Genomic DNA, 12,583 nt, shown 5'->3' on the forward strand with positions numbered 1-12,583 from the left:
AAAGGCTCAAACGGAGCACCCATAAGAAACTTAAGAACAAGGTTTAAATCCCAACCGGGCACCAGGAAAGGCGACGGAGGGAACACATTAGTGAGCCCTTTCAGAAACTGTGAAATTAAAGGGATTTTAAAGTAGGAACACTCTTCAGACGAGCGCTTAAAGATTGACAGCGCCGCCAGGTAACCTTTAATGGTACCCACTTGCAAGCCCCTGTGGGCCAAAGAAAGTAAAAAGGACAGAACCATGGGGATGTCACATGCCAAAGGATCCACATTCTGAACTCTGCACCAGTCGCAGAACTTACGCCAACGGCAACGGTACAGAGACTTTGTTGCTGGCCGTCTGGCCGAGAGCAACACCTCCATCACGTCTTCAGGGAGGTCCCAATCCTTATACCTCAACCTTTCAGAAGCCAAGCGTGAAGGTTGAGGGATCTGACCTCTGGGTGGAGAACCTGACCCCCCTCCCGTGAGAGCAGATCGTCTCGGTAGGGAAGACGACGTGGAGGACAGATGGACAAGTCGAGAAGGTCTGGGTACCACGTCCTCCGAGCCCACGCCGGAGCAATGACGATCATCCGGGAACCGAACTTCTGTAACCTCCGCAGCACTTGCGGGATGACGGGGACTGGAGGAAACGCGTACAGCAGTGGGAATGACCACTCCACCACGAACGCGTCTCCTAAGGCTCCTTTTGGAGGAAATTCCTGCAAGCAGAACCTCTCGCACTTCCGGTTGACACTGGAGGCGAAGAGATCCACTTGAGGGGTCCCCCAAAGGGCGAAGATCTCCAGGAGAATCTCCTGAGCCAACTCCCACTCAGACCCTCAGAGCATCCGTCGTCACGTTTTCGTCTCCGGCCAGATGAACTGCTGAGATCGAAACTTCCTGCTGGATGGCCCAGAACTCGAGCTGCATCGCCTCCCTGCACAGAGGAAGTGACCCTGCCCCCCCCCATTTTTGTTGAGGTAGTGCATGGCCACTGTGTTGTCCGTCAGGATCAGGACATTCTTTCCTCGCACAGTCGGCAGAAAAGCCTTCAGGGCTCGCCTGACGGCCCTCAGCTCCAACAGATTGATATGGAGTTTGGACTCCGACGGAGACCAACGACCGCTGACTGTCAGCTCGTTGGCATGAGCTCCCCATCCCGTGAGGGATGCATCTGTCACGATCGTCACCTCCGGCCAGGGAAGCCAAGACGGAGCCCCCTTCATCAAATTGCCTTTGGCGGCCCACCACAGAAGGTCCTGGGCGACCGAGGGCGGCACCTGAACCGGGTCCGACATCCTGCCGGAGGACTGCGACCATTGCATCTTGAGTGCCCACTGCAAAGATCTCATCCGCAGGCGAGCCTCTGGCACCAGAAGAATGCAGGATGCCATGAGGCCAAGCAACCTCAAGAACTCGAACGCTGGGAGCGTCTGGGCATGCTGAAACTTGTGTACCATCTGCTGAATGTGAAGAGCCCTCACCTGGGGAGGAAAACACTGCCCCAGGGAAGTGTCGAGCACTGCTCCGATGTACTGGAGCCGCTGTGTTGGCGTCAAATGGGACTTCTTTAAATTGAGGGAGAAGCCCAGCCTGTGAAGGGAGTGGCAGGTGACGGACAGATGATCCAGGACTTGCCCGGGAGAGCTCCCCCTGATCAACCAATCGTCCAGGTAGGGGTAGACGTGAATCCCCCCTTGCCTGAGATGCGCTGCCACCACCACCATGAGCTTGGTGAAAACCCTCGGGCGGAGGTCAATCTGAACGGCAGGACCCGAAACTGAAAGTGCGAGTCGCCAACCGCGAACCTCGGGTACTTCTTGTGCTTGGGATGGATCGGCACATGGAAGTAAGCATCCTTGAGGTCGAGAGACACCAACCAGTCCTGAAGTTAAAGGGCCTGGAGGACTTGAGAGAGAGTAACCATCTTGAACTTGTCCTTCCTGAGGAGTTTGTTCAAACCGCGCAAGTCCATGATGGGTCTCAATCCCCCGTCTTTCTTTGAAATCAAAAAAGAAGGGGAATACCATCCCTTGTTCCTCTCCGCTACAGGCACCAGTTCTATGGCGCCTTTCTCCAGCAGGGCTTGAATTTCCTGCGCAAGGAGCGGATCCGGACTCTGCAAAGAGAGGTTCCCTGGTGGATTGTCGTGAGGCCTCTGCCGAAAGGGAAGACAGTAGCCGTGGGTTATGATCTCCAGAACCCACACATCTGAAGTAATGGCACGCCACTCTACAAGATGCTGCGCCAGCCTTCCCCCAACTGGCGAACCATGGGACATGGCCTCATGACTGAGTGGTAGCGGCTGCAGCGTTACCTGAGGGCAAAGAGGCAACTGCCCGAGCGGCCTTGGCACCACGGGTACCCTGTCGTCCACCTCTGGTACCCCTGCGTTGGCCTCTTTGACTGCCAGCTCCTCTCGCTTTACTGAAGGACGAGTAATAGCGAAAGGAACCACCCCTCCATTGCTGTCCCCTAGGACAAAAAGGCGGAGGTTGGCAAACTGCAGCGCCCAACGACTTTGCTGCAGCTTTGGAGGTCTGCAACCTCTCAAGGCTCTCGTCAGCCTTGCTGCCAAAAAGGTGTTCACCGTCAAAGGGCATGTTGAGGAGCCGGGCCTGCACATCAGGAGCAAACCCCGACTTCCACAACCACGCAAACCTGCATATCACGGTGCTCGCTGCCATGGACCTGCTGACGCATTCAGCCATGTCCAAACCCGACTGAACGGACTCACACATGGCATCCTTACCATCCTGGACCATAGCAAGGAAACCATCCCGTCCGACCCCTTCGGGAATATGTTCAGCCGCTAACGCAACGCAGTTCCACAGAGTGTGTGTGAAACGAGACAAGGCACATATGGAGTTGGCCGCCTGAAGCGCCATACCCCCCGAAGAAAACACTTTCTTCGCCCAGCCATCAAAACGTTTGTCGTCCCTATCAGGAGGAATGGTAGGGTACGACGCCTGCTTTGCCGGGGCCGTGGCCGCCTGCACCACCAAACTCTCCGGAGTGGGGTGCCTGGTCAAGTAGCAGGGGTCGCTACTGGCTGGATGGTATTTTCGTGACAAGGACCTGCCCACCGCCGGGAGACTCTCCGGAGCAGTCCAAGCCGCCGCCACCCTTCTCTGTAGAGCCATATGAAACGGCAGTACCGGGTCAGTTGGGGGACCAACATCAAGGATGTCCGTGAGGGGGAGCAGACCAGCCCAAGTACTCGGAGACCCTAGCCATAAGGCGCTGGTACGAGGAATCGGCATGAGAGCAGAGCTCAGGCCTACAAAACTCCACGTCCGGAGAGGTGTTCAGTCCTCTGGCATCATGCAGTGACTGCCTCAAATCGTCAAATTGGCTATGGCCCGAGACCATCTCATCTGGAACCCGACTAGGAACCAGGCCATCAGAATCCTCATCCACCTCCAAAATATATCCCAGGCGGTGAAAAGAAGGCACTTGAGAGTGCTTGCTCTTAACCAGAGCCTTTCTAGGGGGTTCCCCCGTGCCACGGGGTACCTCCGACACCCCGGCCTCGAAAGGCGTCGAGGGCATCGAGTGAATCGGCGCCGGCGTCGAGAGAACAGGCATCGGCGCCGAGAGGATCCGCGTCGAGTAAATCGGCGTCGACGTCAGATGCAGCACCGCCAGCATCGACGGCGTCGACACAGTCCTCGAAGCCAGAGCTCCAAGCGTGTCCTTCGACGACCTGAGCGTCGACGGCTTCGATGACTTCCTCGGAGCCGGAGCCTCGAGAAAGCCTGTCGACGCCCTCGACGCCTCAGGCGTCGATGTCTTCCTCGAAGACATCACAGGTGCACACGGTCTCAAACGCGTCCAGGACCGGGACCTGGAACGGGTACGTCGAGAACGAGTCCCCTTGTCCGAACGGGACCGCTCCCGTGACTCGTGCCGACCACTCTTGCGAGCGGTGTCTCTCGACCTCTCACGGCCGACCCCACTCGGGGGCGCGGACGGCTTAGTACCCTGCGACTCGAGAATCGCCAGCATTTTCTTCCCGAAGGAAGCCCATTCCTCCGGCGTTGCATGGCTGGTGGGGTAAGCGACGTGCCGGGCAGAGCCTCAGAAGAGGACCTGGAAGACGACCGCTGTCGGCGCTTCCGAGAATGCCTCGAAGAGGCCGAGGAGTGGCGAGACCGACTCCTAGAAGGAGACCCACGAGACTTCCGACGACGACGCGGAGAGTCACCTCTCGAATCATCCGTCGAAAGCCCCGCAGAGTTCGACTTCCGGGGCTTGGACACCTGACCTACCGACAACTTCTTCTTACGTTCCCGTAAGGCTTTGGACGTGAGCGACTGGCAGTTGATACAGTCATCCGTGTCGTGGGCCTCCCTGAGGCACCAGAGGCAAGCGTTGTGCGAGTCCGTCACCGACATCTTGGACCCACACTCCCCGCACTTCTTGAAGCCCAGACGCGGGGTCGAAGACAAAGTAGAAGACATCTCCACACGAAGGATTTTCTCACAAAAACGAACAGGTTCGAAGAACCAAGAAGAACAGAACTCCAAAGAGTCAAGGCGTAACCGAGATTCACGAAGCAACACGTTCGCGGAAAAAACGGAACTGAGGCTACGGGTGTCGTGCGTCCTACTTATCACATCGGATGACGTCGGACGTCGGAGGAGGTCCTCGACGACGGCGCATCGACGTCATCGACGCAGGACGCAGAAAAAAGTTTCCGAAGCAGCACAGCTGTGGTGATTACCTGTCATAGATATGGAATACGTCGGAGGACCCAATCCCCTCGAAACGCACCCCATAGATGCAGGTAACATTCAATTGTAACAGAGTTGACTTAGCTTCCAACTACTAAATGTTCAGTGATTCAAAACACGCACCTCTCATCGGGATCATACAATTACTGAACTTTTTTTACAGTGAGCACTGAAAATGTTGACTTTTTTATTTCGACCGCATATTATATGTGGGGGAATGGGTACAGTATATAATGAATGTAGGGGGCAGCAGGGGGGTGCAGGTGGTCTCCCACTGCATATCTATGGGGTAAAAAGGGTGTTGATTTTTTTGTTGAAAAACAGCATTTTTGATGGTCGCAGTAAAAACGGTACAGTGATCACATATATTCCCTCTCATCAGGCCTGCTTTTCCTGTAATGGCTTGGAACACAAACATCTCATCCGGGCTGCTATACCTGTAATGTCTCAGAAGCACATCCCATGAGGGCTGCTAAACTTGTAATAGCTCAGAACACACATCTCATCTGGGCTCTTATACTTGTAATGGCATACAGTGCTGTAAAGCATCTACATTCAAGCAAGTACTGCATCTGGTGAGCCACACCTTCCCAACTTAATGGCCAAAAGAAGGTTTGCACACATCTAAAAAAGGAGCACCCAATGGTAAAGCTGCATTGGATTTGTAAATGGAAAAGAAATGTTCAGCTTTTTTAATATATTAATTGGTGCTATGTCAAAAGACAAAAAGGAGAGAAAGAGCAACTCTGAACCTAAGCAATGCAGGAAAAACAAAGTGAGGGGTGGGGGAGTGGCTGTGATAACAAAGAACGTATTACACAATCCAAAACAGGAATTCGAATACAGGAACAGAGAGACCAATCAGTCACATAAGAGAGCAACAAAAAAAGTGAGGAGGGAAACAGAGGTAAATAATAGAATACACACAATAATAGGAGTGAGGGATAGAAGCAGAGCAAAGACGACATATATAGACAGTAAAACATGAAAACACAAATCAACAGAAGATGGGGAGATCTGGAAATAGAAAATCCAGATTAGAGAAAACCAGTCCAGTAACATATGAGGCTGTGCAAGAAAGATAATCAAAAGGAGTAGCAACCACAACAGAGGAAATGAAAAAACAGATACAGCCAGAGTAATGACATGAGAGAGGAAGAGGAGTTATATCAACTGATACAGCACAATGGAGGAGAGAAACAGCAATAATAGAATGCAGAGAAGGAGAGGCGGTGTGACTGAGCAACAGACCTCAAAACGTGGCATCGCAACACTTAATTGTGAGAGGCAGAACATCAGAAAGTGAGAGACACGGGAAACCGAGCAGCAAAGGGAAGGAGGGATGGAGCAAAAACATGGAGTGGCTGTCGAGGAGGCAGCGCCAGGCAGCAACAGTAGGCCCGAAAGGCAGAGAAGTGATGCTGGTAAAGTGAGGGGCTTGATTTATTATGTAACTAGCTAGCATCTGTAGTAGTTCTTAGAGCTTTGGTGTGAAAGTATAATGAAGATGAAGCTGGGTAGTACGCATCGACAAGTTCTTTGTCACTAATGTTTTCGAACACAGTTTTAATTTTACGCTCAAATTGGATAGTTGTCAGACACTTTTTTACTCTCTTGTGAAGGAAGAAACTCATTTTTACTCTCTTGAAATTGGATTTACCGTCCTAAAAACCAAATCCTATCTGGAGCACTGATGATGATGATAATCCTGAAACTTTTGTTGGAACTGTTTATATTCTTGGGGAAGGGATCTCAAAGAAAACTGTAAGTTGGACTATGGCCTAAACTTAATATTGAACACCGTTTTGTTTGTTGCTGACATCCCTACACATTGTATAACATTAGTTATGAGGACAAGTATAGGCTTTGGACACAGACAGATTCTTAAGTTGAAATTTTGGACTTTGACATTCCTTAGGTTTGGTTTGGTTTGGTAGGGAAATCCCACCATAATATAGGACAAGATGAGCGGTTTTCCATCCTTACTTTTAAGTTTTATTATAAATTCAGAATCTGTTGTCTTAATCCACATCACTGGAGGGTATAGCCTGCCTGAGACCCACGGTACCCAACCCAGGTAAAGGAGAAATACTACATACTTTGTCTGCTTAACCTTTATCATCATAAACAACCTTTATTTGGCAAAAAGCCTTTCAGGTGCATTGTACAAATACAGTATGAATTGGTATATAACCTTTATGACGTTTCGCCCCTGAGTGGAGCGAAGGCACATGTTTTGAGACAGCGCATAGAAATATTTTGCTCCCTCTCTTTGTACTAGTTCTTGACAGAATAGTTTTCCATTACAATGCAGTTACTTATGATGTAAAATCTTACTCCTAAATGTTTTCGGTTTTACGGTCAAGGATGTCTGTAGATAAACCCAGTGGAGGTGAAAAGGGAACTTATTATTAACAGGGACTTAAATATTTCAGTTTATAATTTTACAAGTAGAGAGTTTATTTTAAAATATTTTTATTGTCATTTGTTAATAAACACAATACACATATCAACCACTTCCTCACTCGCCACCAATTCCACGTGTGTAAGCTTCTCAAAAAGAATTTAACAACTTAATAACATAACAACAAACTTAAACCGACTCCACGTGCAGGCAACCCCCGGAGACTCATAGCTTAGCCTTTTACAAGTAAAGAGACATGAGAAGTCCCTAAACCTGTATTATTCCCATGAATATGGACACTCTGCTGTGAACACTACCTGATCTGTTTGGAGCTGCTCACGAAGTACTCTCACACGCTCCTGGTTCTCAGGATGAATGTTCTGATGTTCACTTCTGCTGTGACAAAAAAACAATGCAAGTAAGAACACATGTACTTCTCAATGTAAGAGACATGCTTAAACAATAATATCTCCTGTTTTGCATGCCACTAAAGATATTTCAATTGTACTTTATAACATCACCAAACCAACAACAGCAAGTGCCCCACTAATGCCAGTGGATCATCATTCTATAAAACTAAAGGAACAAGGATTAAGTATTAGAAATTAAACACAATGGTCTCATACTGGGGTAGGCGGCCTATTAGAGTACATCCAGAATCGGTCCTATCCTAGGGGAATTTGAGAGGTACCCCAGTCCCTTGCTCCTCAGACTGATTGATCATGTGCAGGACTATTTGTACCACTGCCCCTGACACAATATCCGTCAGCCCCTGTCTTGGTCTGATCTGTTTTCCTTCTTTTGCACAACACCTGAGGACCTGTGAACACCTAAAATCTACAAATCCTTACAGAAAGCCTGCAGCCAAAGAAACAATTGCAAGCAGTGGGAGATCGCAACTGCAGCTCCCAGAATGCACCTGTGACAATGTGGAAAACCCAGAGCATGGGGAATAGAGCTGTGACCAGTTTTGGAAAGGCCTGGCATTTTCAGTACCCAAAAGGAATGAGAGTCCCAAAACCCAAACCACCAATCTTAGATGGACCAGAGGGGAATGGGGAGATAACAGCCAAAAGACTAAGGGTCTGATTCACAAAAGCGTTTTATAACGGCACATTCCCATAGAAAAACGCTCCGTCAATCACTGTTACACTTCGCCATCGCGCACGCATGCGGCCGTTGCATTCCTTCACCTCATATGGTGGCAAGACTCTAGCCCTCCCCGGATGTGCAGTATTATGTTATTCCCTTCTTTTCTCGGTGGAAGCCACGAGGGAATTGGTCAGGGGAGTTGCTAGGTCTGGAAAAGACAGCTAAACTGATGTTGGAACTGTTGGGACTGGGGGCTAGCTAGTCTTTTGGCTGTAGCTCCTGAGATTCTATCCGGGGCTACAACCAAAAGATCAGGGGCTATAGCCCCCTTAGCCCCCCCCCTAGCAACGCCCCTGGAATTGGTGATTGGTGCATCCTGGACTACATTACCCCTGATGCCTGGGGTTGTGTAATGACGCTGACAGCTCTAATCATTACGGCGCTCCACCTACATAAAAAGCCGTAACTCAGGAGTCGTTGCTTCTATTTGAAGTTACACCCGTGAAGTCACGTCTTCATTACTCTGACCCCTTTCTGAGTTCGCTATCGAATTTCTTGTGTACCAAACCCTTTTGCCTGCCATACGGACTCATTCTGACTCACCCTTCTCCTCGTTTCTGCTTGCCGCTCATTAGACCCTTGGCTATACTAACCGAACTGCTCTGCCTCGTGATTTGGCTCCCGACTTTCTATATTGGTCATTGACTCAGACCGTATCCTGGTTTTCCGTACCTCACCTTGTGAAGAATAACTTACCTTGCGGTCTTCTACTCGCAGGGACTGACTCCTGGCCTGGTGCGTGGTGTAGCCCCGTCCACCTCTCCAACTACACGCCGCCTTCCTCTTGCGCTGCTTCAGGACCTCATATGTGAACAAGTAAGTTGTACCAATTCAGTTACTTACCTTCTGATTTCCTTGTTTCATGTCCCTGATTCTGGGGAACTGCTACAAATCTAGAGACTGAATTTGTCCGTCCCTTACCATATACTTACGTACTCGTGACCAACACCATCTACCTGCAAATGCACTAAGGACGCTCTGCTGTGCGTGCACCAACCCGGATCTAGAGCGCTCCTTGTGCCATTCGGGGGTAGTTTCCTAATGAACATCCCTTTTTCTTATTTTGTCCCTGACGTTGTTTTTCCAAGAAGACATATCCAGTACATATAGTGGTAAGAAAAACCTCTGGATAATAGGGGTAACTACTGAGTAGTCATTTGGGTATTATATTACTGCTTTGTGTTGTAGGTAAAAACCTTGGTCTGCTTTTCTTTTTTTTAACTTTTATTTTTGTTGGCAGAGGCATATAGCATACACACACATCACAGCAGCCAGCAAGTACAATACATATATAAATGAATAGAGTGGTATACAGAAGCAATGACACAACATCAGGTGGAGAATGAGGCATTACGAAGCATCAAATGCTGCAGCACTTAACAGAGAAAACTGGGAGGAATTGTCCACAGAGGAGGGGACGTCTAAACTGTTAAGGTAGCTGTTAAAGGCAGACCATATATTTTTGGGGTGGGAGCGAGCTGGGATCATATTGAGGAACTCCTCTTCGCAGTTTCGGGACCATGTGAGTACGTTTAACCACTTCTGGAATGATGGGGGGGGGGCACTTCCAGTTCTGTAAAACACATTTCTTAGCAACTATACAGCTCACATTGAGAAATCTAGCCATGCTTTTAGCCCCATCAGTCTGCCACACCCCAAACAGAACCCCCAATGGGTCGGGGTCAACAACAGTGTCACCGATTTCGGATAGTGTTTTCAGGATCTTGTCCCAGAATGCAGCCAGCCTCGAGCAGTCCCAGAACATGTGTAAATGGCCAGCCCCCTCCGCGCCACAGCGAGGACAAGGCCGTGGGCCGGATTGCGCAAACCCAGAAATCCTGCGCGGGGTGTAGTACAGCCTGTTCAAAAATTTGTTCTGTATGGTGCGATAGCAGAAGTTTAGGGAGACTCTATTAGTATGAGAACACATCTTTTTCCACAGATGATCGGTGAGCTCCAACTCCAGCTCGGACGCCCAATCACCCGGGCCTTGGAAGGCCGCGGTGGCGCAGCAGTTAGGAGAAGTTGACACAGTGAAGAGACCACCCCACGGGCGCCACCCGAATTGGCGATGTAGGCAATCCCAGGGGAGTCCAGGGGTTCATTGGGAAAATCAGGCCAAGCATTACGGAAGGCGGCTCTGAGTCTGTAGAACTGCAGGAGCTCCAGTGGTGAACCTGAGTGACCCAGCATCCATATCTGTGGTGTTATGAATTGCCCCTCTGGGTAGAAGTCAGTTAGGGCTAGGTACCCCAGGGTCTCCCAGTGTCGCGCCAGGGCAGTGTCATGTGTGGGTTCCAGCCCGGGAAATCGCCAGGCGGGGAGCCACTTGTAGTATGGGTATGGTTCAGCACATGTCTCAAATAACCGGCCCCAGGCCTGCACAGTGGTTTGGACCGTGTCAATGGTCGAGTCCGGCTCATATTGCCAGTGTAATATTAATGACATTACGTTGGTGCCAGCTGCCCCCAGAGTTTCTAGTTTGACATGAGGGCGAGGAGGGGGCCCAGGGTACCAGTAAGAAGCAAACTGTGCCTGTGCTGCAAACCAGTACCGCAGCATATCAGGAGCGGTAAAACCCACCTCTATCGTAGGAGATTGTCATATCAGACCATTTTTTACGCACAGTGCCAGAATGCCATAAGAACTGAGCGCACAGCTTGTGTAAATCTGTAAAGTATTTCTTTCCGGGCCAGATAGGTAAGTTACTGAATATGTACAGCAGCTTGGGGAGCAGAATCATCTTTACAAGTGAGAGTCTCCCAGCTAGAGATAGTGGAAGGGTGCGCCATCGCGCCATTTTGGCTTCGGCTTGCTCTGCCGCGGCCAGGTAGTTGTCTGTTAACAATGCGTCTCTGGTCAGGGACACCTGGACTCCCAGGTACTTAATCCTGTTAGGGGACCAGCGGAGCGGGTACTCAGTGGCGGCTTGTACGGTGGAGCTAGTGAGAGGGAAGAGCTTGGATTTGGTGTAATTTATAGTGAAACCAGAGTATGTGTCACAGGTTTCCCCCCTTCTCACCTGTCTATGTTGCCTGATGTCCTCCTTTGGTGGAGTCTTCTTTCGTATGGTTCGGGACTTAAATAAGCCCGCTCGGCCATCCTCGGCTTTCAGATTACGTTCAGCTTTGATGTCCAGGATCACGGGAAACTTCAGGAGTATTCAAGAAGGTTTTGGGGGCGCGTGAAAGCGGCACATAGATTCCGGGAAGTAGAAAAGAGGGAAGAAGTCGAAAGAAGGGAATCCAAGGGCCAGGAGATAGCAAGTTGCACAAGAGAAGGTTCGGAACACACGTCCGATCACAGCTAGTAGCAGCGTTGAGACGCGCGGGGCCGCGGGGGTGTGGCTTCTTTATAGAGGACGCTGCGTAGAACGTGAAAACTGGCGAGCAGCGTGCTGAGCTTTCCGCCATGTTGGTAGTATTATGGAGTATAAGGCCCGATGTGACAGGGACCAGGAAGCCCAGAAGGGGCAAGTTCGATGGTTCATGACAGTATGTGCCTCCGGAAACTGGTTCCACCGGGTTTGCCCGGGTGTATGAGATGGAACCTTCTGAGTAGCCTGGGGATATTTAGATTTGAGATAGGTTTCCAAGTGCGTTCACTAGGGGGATATCCTTTCCACTCCACTAGGTACTGGAGTTTGCCAAGTCTATATCTAGAATCGCAAATCCTGGAGACCTCATACTCCAGTTGGTCATTGATGATTACTGGTTTGGGCCAAAGGTTAGTTCGAGACGTCTGAACATATGGCTTTATAAGGACATGTGAAAGACTGGGTGGATTTTCTTCCAGGAGTCTGGAAGCTTGAGTCGCTAGGCCACTGGGTTGATTTCCCCATAATATAGAGGAGCCAATTTATTTGGTCGCAAATGCCGTGTTAGTAGTTTCGAGGACAGCCAAACCTTATCCCCAATTGTGTAGGAGGGGCTTGGTCTTCGTTTGGAATCCACATACAGTTTGGTCTGGGTCCTGAACTTTTCTAATTGTTCTTTGGCTTCTCTTTGAACATTAATGAGCATTTCAATCCAGGAATCGACTGTTGGAACTGGTGAAGGATGAGGAAGGATGGAGGGTAGAACCGAAGGGTGGAATCCTTGGCTACAGAAAAAAGGACTGGTCTTAATAGCAGAGTGGTCTGAATTATTATGGGCGAATTCTGCCACTGGTATTAAGAGGGACCAATCGTCCTGGACCTTGGTAGCAAAGCAACGGAGGTATTGTTCCAAGGCTTAGTTTACGCGCTCTGTGGCTCCGTTGGTTTGGGGATGATATCCCGAGGAAAGAGCGCGTTGGATTCCTAG

At 50.0% G+C, this 12,583-nt stretch overlaps 1 protein-coding gene across 2 annotated transcripts in view; it reads right to left on the reverse strand.

Moving 5' to 3' along the window:
* The window catches only part of RNF170 (ring finger protein 170), an 878,020-nt gene that overhangs the window by 501,857 nt on the left and 363,580 nt on the right, over positions 1 to 12,583 (reverse strand). The window contains exon 3 of one of the 2 annotated variants that reach the window (XM_069626407.1): positions 7,445 to 7,523. In XM_069626407.1, coding sequence (XP_069482508.1) covers positions 7,445 to 7,523 — 79 coding nt within the window. The remainder of the gene's footprint in view (positions 1 to 7,444; positions 7,524 to 12,583) is intronic. The other variant, XM_069626408.1, reaches the window with a different exon arrangement.

This window comes from Ambystoma mexicanum, chromosome 6p, assembly GCF_040938575.1.
Source record: "Ambystoma mexicanum isolate Mex_15411 chromosome 6p, UKY_AmexF1_1, whole genome shotgun sequence".
NCBI lineage: Eukaryota > Metazoa > Chordata > Amphibia > Caudata > Ambystomatidae > Ambystoma > Ambystoma mexicanum.